General features: G+C 37.7%; 1 protein-coding gene across 1 annotated transcript in view; it reads left to right on the forward strand.

The window, feature by feature from the left end:
- The window catches only part of PAXIP1 (PAX interacting protein 1), a 36084-nt gene extending 19126 nt beyond the window's left edge, over positions 1–16958 (forward strand). The window contains exons 7-21 of the mRNA XM_027648529.1: positions 674–1394; positions 2190–2284; positions 3237–3332; positions 3661–3798; positions 5120–5241; positions 5772–5956; positions 6089–6132; positions 8614–8681; positions 9063–9165; positions 11335–11503; positions 12955–13055; positions 14302–14436; positions 14516–14591; positions 15698–15758; positions 16195–16958. Coding sequence (XP_027504330.1) covers positions 674–1394; positions 2190–2284; positions 3237–3332; positions 3661–3798; positions 5120–5241; positions 5772–5956; positions 6089–6132; positions 8614–8681; positions 9063–9165; positions 11335–11503; positions 12955–13055; positions 14302–14436; positions 14516–14591; positions 15698–15758; positions 16195–16210 — 2130 coding nt within the window. The 3' untranslated portion in view covers positions 16211–16958. The remainder of the gene's footprint in view (positions 1–673; positions 1395–2189; positions 2285–3236; positions 3333–3660; positions 3799–5119; positions 5242–5771; positions 5957–6088; positions 6133–8613; positions 8682–9062; positions 9166–11334; positions 11504–12954; positions 13056–14301; positions 14437–14515; positions 14592–15697; positions 15759–16194) is intronic.
- Positions 16959–17362: the final 404 nt, after the last annotated feature.

The following is a 17362-nucleotide window of genomic DNA, read 5'->3' on the forward strand; positions in this document are numbered from 1 at the left end:
TTGATAATTTGTGTCTGCTTAGTGTGAAATGATTTCTCTCTTAACAGTGAATTGTACATCTAAAAATTAAATTAAATTCCAGATTACTTCAGCACTCTATATGAACCTAAAACCTATTATTCTTAAGTATGGGTAGGTTAGGTTCTTTTTTTTCCCCAAGAAACCATTAGTGCTCAGCAGACCAATGTTTTTTTGTTGTTTTTTTGAATTTTGATTAAAAAACCATATATTCCTGAATTAGTTCAAAACAACACTAATTACTGGAGGCATCATTAGCAATTTTCAAGTGAAAATAAGACTGTGGAACTAAAATAATAATAGACTAGGTTTTTAAAATTAATATTACAGTTGATTAGTGTAATTATTATATAGTGTTAAGAGTCACAATGCTGTTGAAGAAATCATCAATAATACAGGGATGGGTTTGAATCTTAAGTTTTGCTAAAATGTGCATTGCCTTTTATTAGGAGCCACTTGCAGCTCAATGCTTTTCTTTGTGTAAGTCCTATATTTTAATTTTTCTATTAGCAGTTAAATATTTGTGTTTAATTCACAAGGTATTTAAGCATAGGGTTCATTTCTTTTAGGAATTGTATTTTCCCAGTAGTTCTTTAAATAGTTTTAAAACCGAATGACAACCAAAAGGTCACAAAACTAATCTTTGTTTTTCTAGATATTACAATCACTTTCAGCACCTACAAAAAGTTTAGAACAGCAAGTAAATCATAGCCAACAGGGACATCCAAATGTGGTGCTGTTTAGTCAAGTGAAACTAACACCAGAGACACATTTATTGCAGCAGTCACATCAAGCACAGCAGCAACAGCACCATCCTCTTTTACACCTTCAACCTCAACAACTCATGCAGCTCCAGCAGCAGCAGCAGCAGCAGCAGCAACCCCAGATCCCCCAGCAGTCTTTCCAGCAGCAGCAGCAGCCTCACCAGTTTCCCCAGCAGCAGCAAGTCCATCAGCAGCACCAGTTCTCCCAGCAGCAGCTCCAGTTCCCGCAGCAGCCGCTCCACGCGCAGCAGCAGCTGCACCGCCCTCCGCAGCAGCTCCAGTTCCAGCAGCAGCATGTGCTGCAGCAGCAGCTGCAACAGCTGCAGCAGCAGCAGCAACAGCTGCAACAGCTGCAGCAGCAGAACCTTCAGCAGCAGCAGCTGCAACAGCAACAGCTGCAACATCAGCAGCAGCAGCTGCAGCAGCAGCACTTACAGCGACTGCACCAACAGCATCAGCAGCAGCAGATGCAGAACCAGGCTGCACAGCACTTGACTCAGACACCTCAAGCACTACAGCATCAGCTTCCAGCCCAGCAGCCACAACACCACCAGCAGCAGCAGCAACAACTGCAGCAGCAACCTCTTTTTGGGCACGATCCGGCAGTGGAGAGTTAGTAATTATTGCCTTCTGATCCTGGAAAAAAGTGGTGAATGACATGATGTGGGCTAGAATGTCAAAAAATAGTAGTGCTGTGTTTGCAGGATGGGATTGTAAGAAATGCCATTCATGGCTCAGAATTGGTTTTACTAATTTTTAATACTTAAATAATAACTAAGGGTGATCTGGCAATCTGAAAAGCATGAGAGTGCTGAGAACATTCTCTTTTCAAATATATACACAAGTACATAAATTACACTATCAGTACAGTGTTAGTCTATGCACACTGTAATTGGTTTATTTTTTTTATTTCCATTTGGGAGAGGGGAAGGGGGAGAGCTTTCCAGCAGAATAAGAAATGGAAAGACAGGTAAAATGTTGCAAATACTAGTAAATAATGAAGATTCAGTATCAGAAAGTTGTCACACGTTGCTTTGAGTTCTGTCCATGGTAGTAGAACTGAAATATTTTTGATTGTTTTGGCTATTCATAGCTAATCGTTGTAAAAGAGGAAGTTGTCTTATGTTTTCCTTTTGATGACCCTTCCTTCTGCCCCTTTAGCCTCCCTTCATCCAGGAAAAAAACCACCCAGAACAAAATCAATCCCTGGACTGAACTGTGCCTTTAAGGCTTTCAGCTTTGAAACAGTTGTATCCTACTTTTTTTCAAGGAAGTGCACTTTAAAATTGAATGGAGTTAATAACCTGGTAATAGGAAAAGCTTAGTGTAGCGAATATGTTCTGAGATTAACTCCTCAGACTTGTAAGTATTTAATTGTTTGTTCTTTTATGTGCCAAACTATTCCAGTTCCAGAAGAGTATTTCCTACTGGGCTGTGTCTTTGCAATTGCTGATTACCCAGAACAGATGTCTGACAAACAGCTGTTAGCGACCTGGAAGCGGGTAAGATTCTGCTGTATTTTTAAAAAACTATAACATAATGTCAGTGCCTAAATTTGAAAAGAAATCACTGGAAGTGTGTCAGCACTGTTCACTTTTCTTTAGGCACCCTTTGGTGTAATTCTTCTGTTACAACCTAAAATCCATTTTTCAACTGCTGCTGACCAGAAAAAGTAATAAAAATGCTTTAGGTGTGCAGCCTGCTTAAATTAAGTCTTCAGTCAGAACATGAGTTAAATAAGTTTCAGCCTTAATTATTTCCCAGTTATTTATGCTTTTAATCAGCTGTAATACAGCAAATGTAATATAGAATCACTATCTGTCTTTAACTTCATTGTATAAAAAGACTCTTTTTTGCATATAATTTTGGCATTTCTTAGCCTGTGAGGTATCCACCTGAGTGAATACGATGGAAGAATAGAGTGTTTCTATTTTTTTGCCAACTTCTATTTTTCAGAAAAATCTGATTGTATCCTTTCCTAAATAAGAGGACTTTGATGTTCTTCAGAAACTTCTGATGGATTTTATAGTTGAATTTTCCCTACAATTTTGCATAATCAAGTAAGCTGTTGACATTTCTAACAGCACTTGTGTTTATTGCTAAGATAGAATTGAATAGTTCATGAAAAATTGTTTAATAGTTATACTGCAAAAAAATAAAAAAGTGAGAATTTTTTTTTTGTTTATATATCTTTATTTTGCTTTTTTTTCTCCATTTATTCTAAAAAAATAGACTTTTTGTTCAGAGAAAAGCTGCATATTTAATTTTGTTTTTTGTTTCCAAGAATGTTCTTAAGCTAGATAACAAACCTGGTTTTGGGGGGTAACTCTTCAGTGAAATGGTGCTAATGGTGGCAGTGTCCTAAAGAGTAGACTTTGATTTCAGACTTTTTGTTTCTTAAGGTAATTTAAAAATTGTTATACATTAGAAGTTCTGGGTTTGCTCTCTTGCCAGATCATCCAAGCACACGGTGGGACAGTGGACCCTACTCTCACAAGCAGATGTACTCACCTCCTCTGTGAAAGCCAAGTCAGTAACATGTATGCTCAGGTAAGCAAACTGGTAGCCTGTATTGGAGCATGCTTTCATTTGATTGCTGGAAAGTAATAAAATTCTCTATGTGCTTCCTGCTTAGATTGCAAGTACAAAGTTAAAAGTTTTTCTTAATGGGCTTTTTTATGATTTGTGGGTTTTGGTGTGCAAACTTTCGTGGTGCACGTAGCAGACTTATTCCACTGAAAAAGACTCTCTGAGAAGGAGGATCCTGAAAAAGCAGAGAAAAACAAACAGTGAAAATCAAAGCTTTGAGTGATAAAAAAAAGTGTAAAGTAAAATGAACGTGTGTTTTGGGTTTTAAAAGCTGTTTGTGCGTTCACAGGCTTTAAGGGAAAGGAAGAGATGTATTACAGCACATTGGCTGAACTCAATCTTGAAGAAGAAGAAGATGGTCCCGCCTCATCGAGCCCTTCATTTCCCAGTGGCATTTCCACCAGGAGGAAAGCCATGCTCTCAACATGTAAGAAGGAGAAGCTTACTTCTAAAGAATGCTTCCTTCATTGCCTGCTTCCTTACATGAGCAGTGTTAAAACAGAGCTAGAAGGCGCTCACTCGAAGCAAAATACACATTTCTTTTGCCTTGGAAGAAAAGCTTCTGTTAGTGTCTGGGTACTGTGTTAATGTGGTTTGTGCTGCCAGGTGGTTTGAGTGCTTTGCAAGTCTCACTGAGCTCAGAGTGGTGAGGGGTAACACCTGCCTTTGTGAGTTACTGTCTCAGACACCGAGGGGCAAAGATTGCATGAGTGACACATAGCAAGATGGCAGGAATCCAAGCTGCATAGCTTTTTACTAACAGCACATCTAACAGTATGTGCTGCCTCTACCATAACCCAATATTTTGAGAGCATTTTTTGGAGGGTTTTTATTTTTCTGGGTCAGTGCTTAGCAAATATCAAAAGAGGAAGCCCATACTGGTAATCAGAGAGTAGGAAGCCACACTTCCAGTAGCCTGTGCAATGAGGAGACTGGGGAAGTGGAATTTTGTGGGGTTGAAAAACTTCAGTTCATTCAGATGCATCCTAAAATGCAGTGTCCTGTATAAAACAAGGTGTCCAAAATCTGTCTTGACACTGGATTTGTTCATACTGATGCAGACATACAGGATGATGGCCTGTTCGGAAAGACATAAAAAGAAGTACAGATTTGGGAAAATCAGAATATAACAACGTGCATGTGAACACAGTGGTTAGTAGTAAATGCAATATGTAATGTAATAAACATAATTTAAACAAAATTACTGTCGCCTTTTCCTAAAGAAAAGGAGAGAATGGCGAAAATGAAAACCTGGCAAGATTAAAAATAATGGAAGATGTGGAATTATAGTTCACCACCTATGATCAGCTGGCACAGTTTATTTGGCTTCGTGGCAGAATAAAGCACAGCTTTCAGGAGATTTTTAAAAGTATAGTAGAGCAAGTAAGGGTAAGCATTTCTCTGCCTGAATATAAACAGCAGCAGAAGGAAGAGATGAGACATGTGAGAAGCAAATTAGCTCTGAGCTCTTTCGTAATAAAACTACAGTCTCTGTAAATGAGAAAAAGATGACCAGAAGAATGGAAATTGTTCTTCTTGAGTGCTAGAAACCTGAAATTTTTAAATGTAAACAAATCACTTTTAAATTGTACTGTTTGTATACAGTATATGCTTATATGCCACACTTATGATACTCTGTATTTCACTGTAATGTAAAAATGTTAGTAATGGAAAAATCTTTTCCACAGGAGTGTTCTGTGAGTACTGTCCATGTTCAGGTATTTATAACTGTCTCTTTCTGTCTGCAGATAATCTGTGTGACAGGGTTTGTTGACAGTGACAGAGATGACCTCAAGCTGATGGCCTACCTAGCAGGTGCCAAGTACACGGGCTACCTGTGTCGCAGCAATACAGTTCTCATCTGCAAAGAGTAAGTGCTCTGTCAACAGTGCTCACCTTCTCTGCAGCCTGGTGCCAGGCAGTGCTTTTCTGGATGTGAGGTGATGGCTACAGCTCATTGTAAGAGTGTTAATTTTAATCAATTCTGCAATTTGATAGCAGTAAGCTTAGTGATGTTGTTCATTGAACTGAATTACAGCACGTTATCTGATAAATTTGGTCTTCTGAAGGCAGGCAAAAGTAATTTCTGATTTTGCTGGTTTATAGTATTTCATAAGGGATGCTGACTCTTGCATCAACTATAAGTAAAATATGTATTTTTTTTAAATGTTAGAGGAGGGAAAATGTAAATCCAGGTCTAACTTGGTTCCATTTAGGGCAGAAATTCTCCTCTAATTGACTTGCTTTAGCACACAGAACAAAAGTATTTTTCAGACTATCTACTCTGTCACAGTTAGAGCAGATAACAGAAATACTGGCATTTGAGGTGTATTATTAGAAATTGCTGTTTCACCTGTTTCCTTGCAATACAATCCTTTCTCTTCACCTCTGAACAATAAGGCCCAACGGGTTGAAGTACGAGAAGGCCAAGGAGTGGAGGATCCCGTGTGTGAACGCGCAGTGGCTCTGTGACATCCTGCTGGGAAACTTCGAGGCCCTGCGGCAGATCCAGCACAGCCGGTACACGGTGTTCAACCTCCAGGATCCGCTTTCTCCCAGTCAGCACCTAGTGCTCAACCTCCTGGGTGAGAGTTCCAGTCACAAAATCCTGTGCTCTGTAGCATTTAGAAGTGCCTGTTCAGTCAACAGGAGCGTATGTCCTCTGTTGCAAATAACTTGGCAATGGTTTCATTTTTGTTCTCTTCTCCATTCCACAGATGCTTGGAGAGTCCCACTAAAGGTGTCACCAGAACTTCTAATGGTATGTTGAATTGTTGTATATATAGAGCTATTTGTGATAAGATTCACTTCCTAGTGTTTTTAACGTGTGAACACATGTATGTGGTATGATCAGCATGTCAGAGAGACTTACACAGACCTGTGCTGAAGCTCCTGGTGGTACTTTCTGCTGATGTTCTCTCTATTTTATTTTGAGAAATCTGAGAAATAATCTTTTGCAGAACTAAGAAATTGCAGTGGGTGTACAAAACAAAGTTGCCATTGAGACATCTTGGGCTAGTGCTTCACTCTTCAGTTGCTACATCAGACCTCTAGAAAGGGCTTAGAATTTTTTTGAATCAGTACCTAACACTGTGAAAATGAGACCACATAAAGGTTTTTAAGACAGAACACCCAAAATCAGTAAGAATTTTGTTAAATACTGATGAAATTTTAAAAAAATGGATAATGTAAATTAAAGGTGGAACTACTTTATTTTAGAATTTAAGCATATACCGTGCATTAAAAAGTGTCCTGAAATAGTGAACATGAACAAAGAAGAATTGTACCTTAAAAAAGATACAAGACATTTAATTTTTGTCGTGTAGGGTATCTGTGAAACATGCAAAACATGAGATGGGTGTAAGAGATGAGATGGAAACTGCAGCTTGTTCTGAATATGTAGAAAACTACTTCAGCTTTTGTACTGTAAATTTTCCCATTTCAGATTTATACTTGATAACTTCTTCCAGTGTGTCTTCATGGAGATAGATCCCAGTTTAGGCTGGTGAACTTTCACTTCATTTGTACAGCAGGTGGCTGTCAGATAACATTTTATATCACACAAAAACATTTAACCACACCTCTGGTGTTGTGTATCTCAGTCACTCTGTCAACTCTTCAAAAAAGAGGTGCTTAGTAACTCTTATAACTTAATTTGTACTAATGCTTTAAATGGAAATTCAGCGCACTGTTTGTTGCTTTAATACCTTTCAGCTTTATAAACAACCACTAATGTATTCCTGACCATGAGTTTAAAACATTTTTCTTAAAGACCCCTGTGGAATTATTTTGTGGCCCCATAGGAAACTAATTTTTAAAAAACTAAATGCTTTTAAAAATTTGTGTTCTTCATATTTTCCTGAAGAAGAATACATTTTACTGTTGCAAGATAAAAAATCCTTGAGGAGATTCAGTATGCACTATTAGTATTTAAAATAGCTTTTAAGTAACCCTGATTTGAGTTTATTAACCACCACCCTTTGCATCCACACTACAGTTGAGCTCATTTTAAAATTGTACACATACCTTCCTTGGGGGGAATCAGTCAGACCATGTCAGTCACTCAATGTCTTGTCTTGTGTAGCCAATGGAGAGACCTTAGGGGTCAGATACCTAATTTAGTACCTCCTCTTCTGTGTTTACTGTATGAGGACCTTTCTTGTCCGTGTGAAGTGGGAATTTTGTAACTTAGATTGAAAGGGACTTCTGGCAACAATCCTGTCCAGCTGCTCTCAGGGTGCCCTCACAGGAAGAATATGGTTTGGAAATAGAAAATGCTGGGCATGTGGAAGTGCCAGACAAGGTACTTCACTGCCTTCACTGTAGGCATTTCTATTTGTCCTGGGATTTGGGGTCCTCTTGTGAGGACAGCTGTCTTGTCAGACACAGTTGATGCCACCTACCTCTTTTATTTTCATGGTTGAAATGTCTATCAAAAAGTGGATGTGTGCACTGTTCTTTCCAGCTGCTCATACTAGCAGTTGTCTGGCATAAAAATGCCTGTCCCTCAGAGCAGGGAATAAACCCCTGTGGCCTGTTCCTCCCAGAGGAACATCCTCACAGTAAGGCTGGAACAATGGTGCCTGTCTTTTCTGGTCCTGTACCCCTAGCATTCCTAATTAAGTATCAGGTGTCGATTTGAAGGTTCAAAAGGAATACATGTCACACACTCCTCACCTGGGAGCTGTGGTTTCAAGTTTCTCAGGCCAAGGAGAGCCTAAAAGCTGCACATCTTTACCCTGGGCACATGCTCTAGAGGTTGATCTGATACTGGGGAGGTGGGAGTGTCTATCCAGCTTCTGTTTATGTAGTTAGGGAACATGAGTTTAAAACAGTATTTTTTTGAATATTACCACTCCGTGATATTTAGCACCAGGAAGAACATTGTAGTCTTTGTGTATTTAACAAATGGGCAGGCTTTTCAGTCTCCTTCTCATTTAATTCACTGGGTTTTCCATTTATGTTTGTCTGTGTTATTTAAAAGAAAGAAAAGTCCCACAATATTTTATGTGGTGTACAGTTACATGGTTACATAGGTTTGTGGAGAAGCTTTGGTCAACACCCAGCTTTGCTCTGGGGCAGGTTGTGTAAGCAGCAGGTGCACCATGTGTTCATGTCATTTTCATTTGTTTAATTGTCTTTAATATAGTCTAAAATATGGTTGTACAGCTTTCCTCTTTCACAGTAGAAGTTGGTTTCCCTGCTCAATTCAGATATAAACATGCACATGGTCTGATTTCAGGGGGTGAGGTTGCCTTTGAAACCAAAGCAAAATGAATCCAGTCTTCAGCCGTCTTCCAAAAGAGCAAGGTAAGAACAGAGAGTAGTCAATGCCCATAGTCCTTAACTGACTTTTCCTTGGAAGTTTCAGCTGGCCATCAGCTGCTTCCAGCCTGTGGGCTACTCACTGAAATAACTTATCAGTGTTTTTTGTGTGTCACCAGCCACTCAACTGGCAGGAATAAAACAATAACTAGAGCGTGAAGTAGCGGGAGAGAACAGAAACAGGAGAATTTGCCCTGTTCTCAGCATGGTGATTTTTATTTCAGGAAAAAATCCTGCCTAGTTCTCATTCGTCTGGGTCATTCCGTTGGTAAAAATTGCAAGAGTGTGCTTGTTTGATTTCAAAATTGTAATTACACAGCTTTGGGCCCAAACATCACATTCTGCTGTATTTCCTGTATTTTGCAGGATTGAAGACCTGCCACCACCTACTAAAAAACTCACCCCTGAGCTGACACCAATGGTGCTCTTCACAGGATTTGAACCTATGCAAGTGCAACAGTACATTAAGGTAACTTTCAGGCTTATCTCTTGTGAACTACGTTGGAACCTTTGATAACTTTTTTATTGATGTTGAATTTTTGCTAAGACTTGATTAGCACATATCTAGTGGATAAAACCCTGTACTGACTGGGCCTAGGTTAAAGTTTGTGAAGTGAGTTTATGTGAAATGACTTTTATTTGTTCTGCTTTAGTTAACTACTTCATACTAATGTGCCACTTGCTTTTACTTTCTGTATGATTGCTTTAAAAAGCAAGAAAGCCCTTTATACATTTGTTTTTAGATCATCAAACTTCATTACCAAAATTAGGTGAGAAAAGTAGTGATGATTGTGCTGGATAAGACCCAAGTTGATTCTAGTGGAGTTGCTATCTGTAGTGCCAAATGCTTCAAAGAAAGCTGATAACAAAGCTTATGGCAGGTGTGAGAGAAGTTCCTATTGAGGTTCTCTAATAATGCTGTCCCAAAACTTAACTCTAAATAATATACAATATTCAGATAATAAGAAGTAAGTGAGGCCTAGTTTGAGTCCACTACGTTTCTTAGAAATATGCACCACTTTGGTGTGCTCAAAAATATCCAATACTTTCTTTATTACACTTAAACTTTTCTTTTTTTAAAGTAGTTGGACTTTGGAGTTTTTTTCCCCTTACAGTGTTTGCATTTGAAGCTCGATATTAAATATTTTGGGTTAGAAAATATTTTTCAGTGTATCCCATGAAGTTCCAGTGTCAGCTCCTCACTTTTGGTCATGTTGGTACCAGGTTAATTATATAGAGAATCTGTTTTGGTAACATCTGTTATGGCTCACAAATATCAAAAATTAACTTCAGCCTCAAGGCTTGTGAAGTTGAATCTAAACCTGGCAGTGCTGATGCCATCAAGGTTTTGCAGGGTTTGGGGTTGGATACTTCTCATCTTCTTGAGATGGAGGGGCAGTATTTTGATTGTGTGCCCAAAGGGTTCCTTGCATGTCAGAATGGAAATCTTGCAAGATCTGCACTCATAGATATAAGTGTTTGAGGTGAACATAGGAATAGCAGCCTTTGCCATTTATAGGGGTGCAAGTGTACTGTTCATACATGCCCTGAAGGAAAGAAATAGTGGAGAGGCTGAGTCATTGAATAATACTTTTGTGTGTCATCTTTATGCAAACCATCAAAGCAAGCAAGGTAAAGAAGAGCTTAAAGCACTGTCCCTGCCTGTTTTGTCTGTTCATCATTATCAGTGCAGCAGAGTACACAGGGCTGCCAGAGACCTCTCAGGGCTTCCAATAACCCCTTAGGCTCTCTTGCTTGGGGGACTCCCAATGACTGATGTAACAGAATCACCCTAGTATGTTAAATATTTATACTTTAAGATATTGGTGGGATTTCTATTTATTTGTGCAAAACATTTGCCATAGAAAATAAAAAATCCATGGTGCATAGTTACTAAAGCTGTCCAAATATTTTTTCATATTTGAAATTTTTAGAAGGGGAGCATTCTGTCTCTTAACACCCATGGTAATCTGATGTGCCTCACCAGCTGATTTGCTTTATTTTTAATCCCTTCAGATAATGATTGTCTTAACTGACAAGACATCAACTATGATGTGTTAGTTTGGGTTTGGTAGTTTAAACCAAGGAAAAATGAATAGTTGCTCAGTATTGTCAAAAATACATTGGGGAACTAGTGTGTTTAAAGAATATGTGTTTTGCATGAGATGCTTTCAAAGAAAAGACTAACAAAATGAAGTTTGCTGTAGCTACAGCATTTATTATATCTTCCACAGAAAAGAGCAAACTTATTTGCTCTTGCTTTGCAGAGTATTAAATACTCTACTTACTTCAATTCAATACTATGTTTCAGTTAAAAAAGATTTTAATTTGTAACTTACAGTTATTTCCTTGCTTAAAAAAAGCAAAACCCAAAATCAAAAAACTGCAGAAGTAGGAAATAGCTTTCAGTCTTGCCAGGTGATATTTGTGTCTGGAAATACCTGGATTTTCAGTGGCTGTAAATTCTGTCAGAATTAATCAACTTTAGTAAAGCAATGACTAATACAGAAATCTATATTTACTGTTTCATTAGGAGCTTAGTTTTATTTGATGGTGATGTTATGATTTTTTATTTACGTTTTTCCTCAAGTTATTTAACAACTCTTTCCTTTTAATTTGTGTTTGGTACAACTTTCAGAAACTGTATATCCTTGGAGGTGAAGTAGCAGACTCTGCCCAGAAATGTACCCATCTAATTGCCAGTAAAGTGACCCGAACTGTCAAGTTCTTGACAGCAATTTCTGTAGTCAAGCACATAGTAACTCCAGAGTGGTTAGAAGAGTGTTTCAAATGCCAGAAATTTGTTGGTAAGTTAAATTAGTATCAATTCTTATAGTAAACTTACGGTTCATTGATGTATTTAAATATACTTTGCTGTTTCAACTTCAGTGTTTCTTACTGGTTTTCTAAAGAGTTCAGTTTTTGAAAGCAGAGATTTTAATTCCACAGCAGGTCTGTCACTGTTCACACCTCTTGAAGAATGTTGTGCAACGTTTTTAAATAATTATATCAACAGCTAGTTTGTATTCTACTTGAGTTATAAGGTTATGTTAGTATAGCTGTGGCTTGATTTTTTTTTTAAACAAGTTGTCTTTCAACAGAACATTTTGTTTCATTTAGTTTTCATTTGATTTGATACAGTTTCTTTATTAAATGAAAGAAAACATACTTAAAAGGTTTGCTTTAGGATGATTAAATATTGGATGTTGTTAAACCTTGTATTTCTTTCTTATGTAGCCAGTTTGTAGATTTTTACCTGTAGTTGCATTATTTAGCTTTCTTAAAAGCTGATTATTTGGTTTATGACTGTTTTGTGCTTTTTATATAATTTGTTTGTAAGAAGAAAATATATAACATCACTGCCTAACCATCATAAAGACTTAAATCTATAGATAATTAGCTAATAAAACCAGCAAACATTTTTATAAATCTCAAGAAGGCAATTTGCTTACCTCAGCATCAGTGAACTGAGAAATCAATTCATTTGAAAGCTATTTTAGAAGATGAAGAAAGTCAGGGAATTTAAGATGACTGTTTTGATCTAGTACTTGAAGTACTTTACTTTATTGAAATTGAGTTGATTTGTAGCTCATGGGCTGCCTCCAGTTTTGTACCTGCTACAATGATGGAAAATGTGGCAATTGTTTACAAAAATTGTCCTGCTAGTTTCCTTTGTCTTTTGGAAGAGTATTAACACCATCTCTTGTGGGTCATCAGAATTGCCCTTGGAAAGACCAATTTGTTCTCCATATAAAAATACATTTTTTCTTTATTCTTTGAGCTTAGGGATTTTGAGTTGAATTGGATTTAGAAATGTGTTTGACATAGATTTTTGTGGAAAGATAAAGACTGAAATGCTGTCCCTAATGAAAAATGAAAAAGTTGGCTGAATAACAGGACAAGTGAAAGAAATGGGAAAATTTCTGGGCTCTCATAGGTTGTCACAGTAATTTGAACTTAATTATTCTGCTCTTTTGTTTGCAAAGACTCAACAAATAAAATCTGCAAGTTCCTCCAAAGTTAGAAAAAGGGACTTGGTAGGACAGTGGTTGTTGTTAGGTATGCAAGTGTAAAACAGTTTAGTTCTGCAGGTAACTGGGGGTCGTTGTTGTAAAGTGCATAATAAGAGGGGGTGTTGTAATCATGTTTAAATTATAGTATGTTTTCCATTCAGAGCCACCCTGACCCCCACAGGTCACATCTGGGTCACATGAATGTTTGTGCTTTGTGTGTTACATCCTCAGTCTTTCTCTTTCAGATGAGCAGAACTTTGTGCTCAGAGATGCTGAAGCTGAGGTGCTTTTCTGCTTTAGTTTAGAGGAGTCTCTAAAGAGAGCACAAGTAGCTCCACTGTTCAAGGTATGCAGTTTAACGTGGCATTTAAATACTTGGAGTTTTTCAACCTGGTTGTTCCAGCATTGGGACCACAGGTTTTATATCTGAAGGCAGTAAAACAGACTGGTGTATAACAGGAAGCATTTGTTGTAAATTCTATTTTTGACTTTATGCCTATTTCCTGCCTAAGCATCATTGGGGTGGATATAAGTGGAGTGACTGGATCCTGGTGATGTGAACAAAACATGCTCAACTTATTAACAGTATTTGTTCCCTTATAAAATTTATAACATTGCTCCATTACTTGTGAAAAGCCACCTATGGAAGGAACCTTCTTTCTTTTCTCTTTTCTTTTTTACGCCAGCCTGGTAGTCAGAGCATTTGCCCATGAGAATGGGAGTCTGAGAGTGAGTTTGCACTTCAGTCTCAGGGAGTTCTGGTCTGATTCTTCTTGGAGGCACCACTTTCCACCAGGCTGTGTGCTGGGATGGTGCAAGATGTTTTCATGCCCCTGGTTAAAATTATGTTGCAGTGCAGAGAGGTATCTGGAGATCTGAGCTGCTAGAGATTCTTCAGGCAAACTGAATTTCAGACTGTTTATTGAGGCAAACCACTTAAAAAGGGATATTTTTTCAACCTGTAATGAGTAAGACTCTACATCATTTATTAAGTTTGAATGCTATGTTTTGCTCAATTTTGCAGTGTAAATAGCAAGATTTCTTCTGTTTTCTTTATTCCTAGCTGGTAAGCAGAGACAATCTACTTTGTGAACTGATCACCTGTAGCAGTCTGAGCAAAGTAATAGGATAATTTTTGTTAGGAAGTAATAAATTGGCTGTTAGTTGAAAGGTAAAAATTCTTTTCTAACACTTGAGATGTCCCTGTGCTTGAAGAACAAAGGAGCATTGTTGTTCTTAATGTGTCATACCACCTGCAGTTACTTTTGGTTTTGGGGTTTTTTTTTTGAACCATAGTGGTCATTTGAAGGTTTCCTGGTTGTTATTTTACAGTTGTTGAAGTGGGCACACCTATACTTTTCAAATTTATCAAAATCGTGGGTTTGCCCCTCCAGGGGAAAACATCAGAGGCAATTAAGGACAACTCACCAGCTGATGAATCTGTGTCCATAAACCTCCACAGCCAACCCCAGCTTACAAAGCCTGCCCTGTGGTTGCACAAGAGAGAAGTCACATGACAATAAAACTTCATGTGTTGCACAAATCAGTTAACAAAATAATGCTTTTCCTTGTTCTTCTTTTCCTCTTTTTAGGGAAAATATTTTTACATTACACCTGGAATTTGTCCCAGTCTTTCCACCATGAAAGCTATTGTGGAGTGTGCAGGAGGAAAAGTGTTATCTAAACAGCCTTCTTTTCGGAAACTCATGGAGCATAAGCAGAATAAGGTGTGTTGAGTGTTGCTTTCTAAAATTTACTGGCAATACCCATGTTACTCTGAGCTTACCATTAGTTTCTTTTGTTTAGAGTTTGCCGGAGATAATCTTGATTTCCTGTGAAAATGACCTACATTTATGTCGAGAATATTTCGCAAGGGGCATAGGTATGTGTAAGCTTTCATTGTAATTCCAATAGCATAGCTGTTATTTTGGGTTTTTTTCCTTTTTTTACAATTATTATTATACAAGTATGGAGGTTCTTGAAGCGTTCAGATAATAATAGAGGAATCTGTGGACTATCCTGCATTTCTCCCATGGAGAAATCCGAGCCAGCTGTTTGTTAGGTATTTTTAATGGAGTTATTCACAGGAAGGTCACTGTGAATCTCTGGAAGAGTAGGATTGAACCTGGGGCTTCAGTCCTACATGAGGCAGAATTACCTGTTCTGTGCTTTAAGCCCAGAAGGCAACTAAGTAATGTACCCTGGCTCCCACCTCACCAACACTAGAGAGAAAGAGAATTGAAAAAAAAAGTAAACATCATGGGTTAAGATAGAAGAGTTTAATAATTGAAACAAGATAAGATAATATGCTACTAATACTAATGACAATAACAACAACATTCTTCATCATCATCATCATCATTACTATTAATACTAATTAATAGTACTGATTATAAATTAATACTGATACTAATGACAATACTAATGAAAAGGAGAAAGAGGAATAAACCCCTAGAGACAAAAGTGATGCACAACACAATTCCACAACTGTTCACCACCCACTGGCTGATCCCCATCCCATCCCTGAGCAGTGATCAGTGGCTCCCAGGCAACTCCTCCCAGTGTACATACACTGGCCATGGTGTTCTGTGCTGTGGAACATCCCTGTGGCCAGCTGGGCTCAGCTGTCCTGGCCATGCTCCTTCCCCTCTCCTTGTGCACCTGCTCCCTGGCAGAGCACGGGGAACTGGAAGGACCTTGACTTTGGGTAAGAACTGCTCAGCAACAGCTAAAACATCGATGTGTTATCAACATTATTCTCATCCTAAATTCAAAACACAGAACTGTACCAGCTGCAGAAGAAGAAAATTAACTGTATCCAAGTCAAAAATGTGATGGCTCCTAGTGGGGTTCTGGTAGTGGTGGGACAATACCCCTTATGTCTTTGTATGAAGGGCAGAAAGGTCCAGAGTGGCCCCTCCTGACACACCTGCAGAAGGAGGCAGAATGTCTGTGTAGGGTGTAAACTTATGTTTTTGATATTTCCAGATGTCCACAATGCTGAGTTTGTCCTGACTGGAGTACTTACTCAAACACTGGATTATGAATCATATCCTTTTTGTGTGAAGACTTTCTGCTGCTTAGGGAAGAGTGGTTTACTAAAAGTTTTTTAAATGAGGAACAAATTAATTATAATTTTTTTAGGATATATAATGTTTACTTCTTAGGAGAGTAGTTTAACACCCAAACCCCTAGTTTAAATTCAAAATGGAATTACTTTTTGATAGGAAATACTTCAGGGGAGGTGGGAAGCAGGGTTGTCATAAAGGAATAGGGGTAAAATATTGGGCAACAGGGAAAAAAACTTGTCACTAAGGAAAATGCTTGTCAGGAGTTACTTCAGATGAGGAAAATAATTTTTTACTGAAGAAAATTATAGACCCTGTTTGATAAATGCAGTGGGGGGACCAGTAAGGCTTCTGTGTCATTATGAAAGTTGTATTTTGCAGTCATTTCTTACAGTTGTTCTTTCTTAACAAGCATACATATAAATTTACTTGATGGATAGTAAAATGCCTTACTGCTTTGGAATCCTTGGAGCCTTATATCTAGCTGTTCAGCCATTGTACAAAGCAACTAGAACTTCCTGTGGATGCTGTTTTCCAGCTGTTTTTTCCTAGGGATGATGAGCGGTTTAAAGCAGGAAAGCAAAAATAAACTGCATCTTTTTTAGGATGTGTAATTTTATTATGCTGAAACATAATTTACTATGTTTTGTATTATACTACCATTTTAAAAGAGCCCATTTTAGGTATCATGATTAGCCCGTTTTTAAGCATTTTAAAATAAATTATGGTACTTCAGCCAAAAGTGTAATTTGGATGTAAAAATGAAGGGCTTGCTATCTATTAAATTATGGATGTTGAAGATGAAAATGTTTTGTACTTTATTTTTATTTCTTATACTCTATTTTCTTTTATATTGATATTTTGCCCACATTTGAAATAAATGTACTTTTAAATGTTTTACTCTATATTTTAGTGGTTGTTCATTTTTTTGAATACTGTGCGGCAATGGCACTCTGGTAAGAGTAAATTACTCAAATCTTTTTTCAAGCAATGTGAAATTATTTTAAGCTTATTTTACCAGATATGTTTTAATATATGAATCCCAGTGCTTTAAAGGGAAATAGTTGTAAATGTATATATGTGTTTTTACTGAGGCAAAGAAACAGCTTGAAGGAAGGAGAAACTACAACCCTGCCTATTACACTGTTGTGATAACCTTTTGTTTGTATAGTGAGTTTTACTAAATAAATATTAAAAAAAAAAAGTCTCCTGAATCTATATTCAGTTGTATTTTCTAAAACGCACAACAGTTCTAATAATCTGACTTGACCATTTTTATCAGTTTAGACTCCAGTAGATAAAAAAGTGATCCCAAAAGCATTTATTCTCTGATCAGCAAGGCATTCAGCCCTGATGCCTTATGGACAACTGAGTATCTGCACTCCCTCATCATGGAAATTGCTCATTCCAAATCTCTCTTTTGTGCCATGGCTTGAAGTGTAAATCCAGCTGGTGCTGGACCACTGATTCTCCTGCCTTTCTCCCAGTGCCTCAGTTCAAGGAAGAGCTTAAGTGAGTGACAAGTTCCTGCTGTAAGAACATAGTGTGGTAACTGTCAAGATAATGAAGTCCCACAGAGGTCAGT

The sequence above is a fragment of the Corapipo altera genome, unplaced genomic scaffold (assembly GCF_003945725.1).
Source record: "Corapipo altera isolate COAL_440 unplaced genomic scaffold, ASM394572v1 47, whole genome shotgun sequence".
In the NCBI taxonomy this organism is placed as follows: domain Eukaryota; kingdom Metazoa; phylum Chordata; class Aves; order Passeriformes; family Pipridae; genus Corapipo; species Corapipo altera.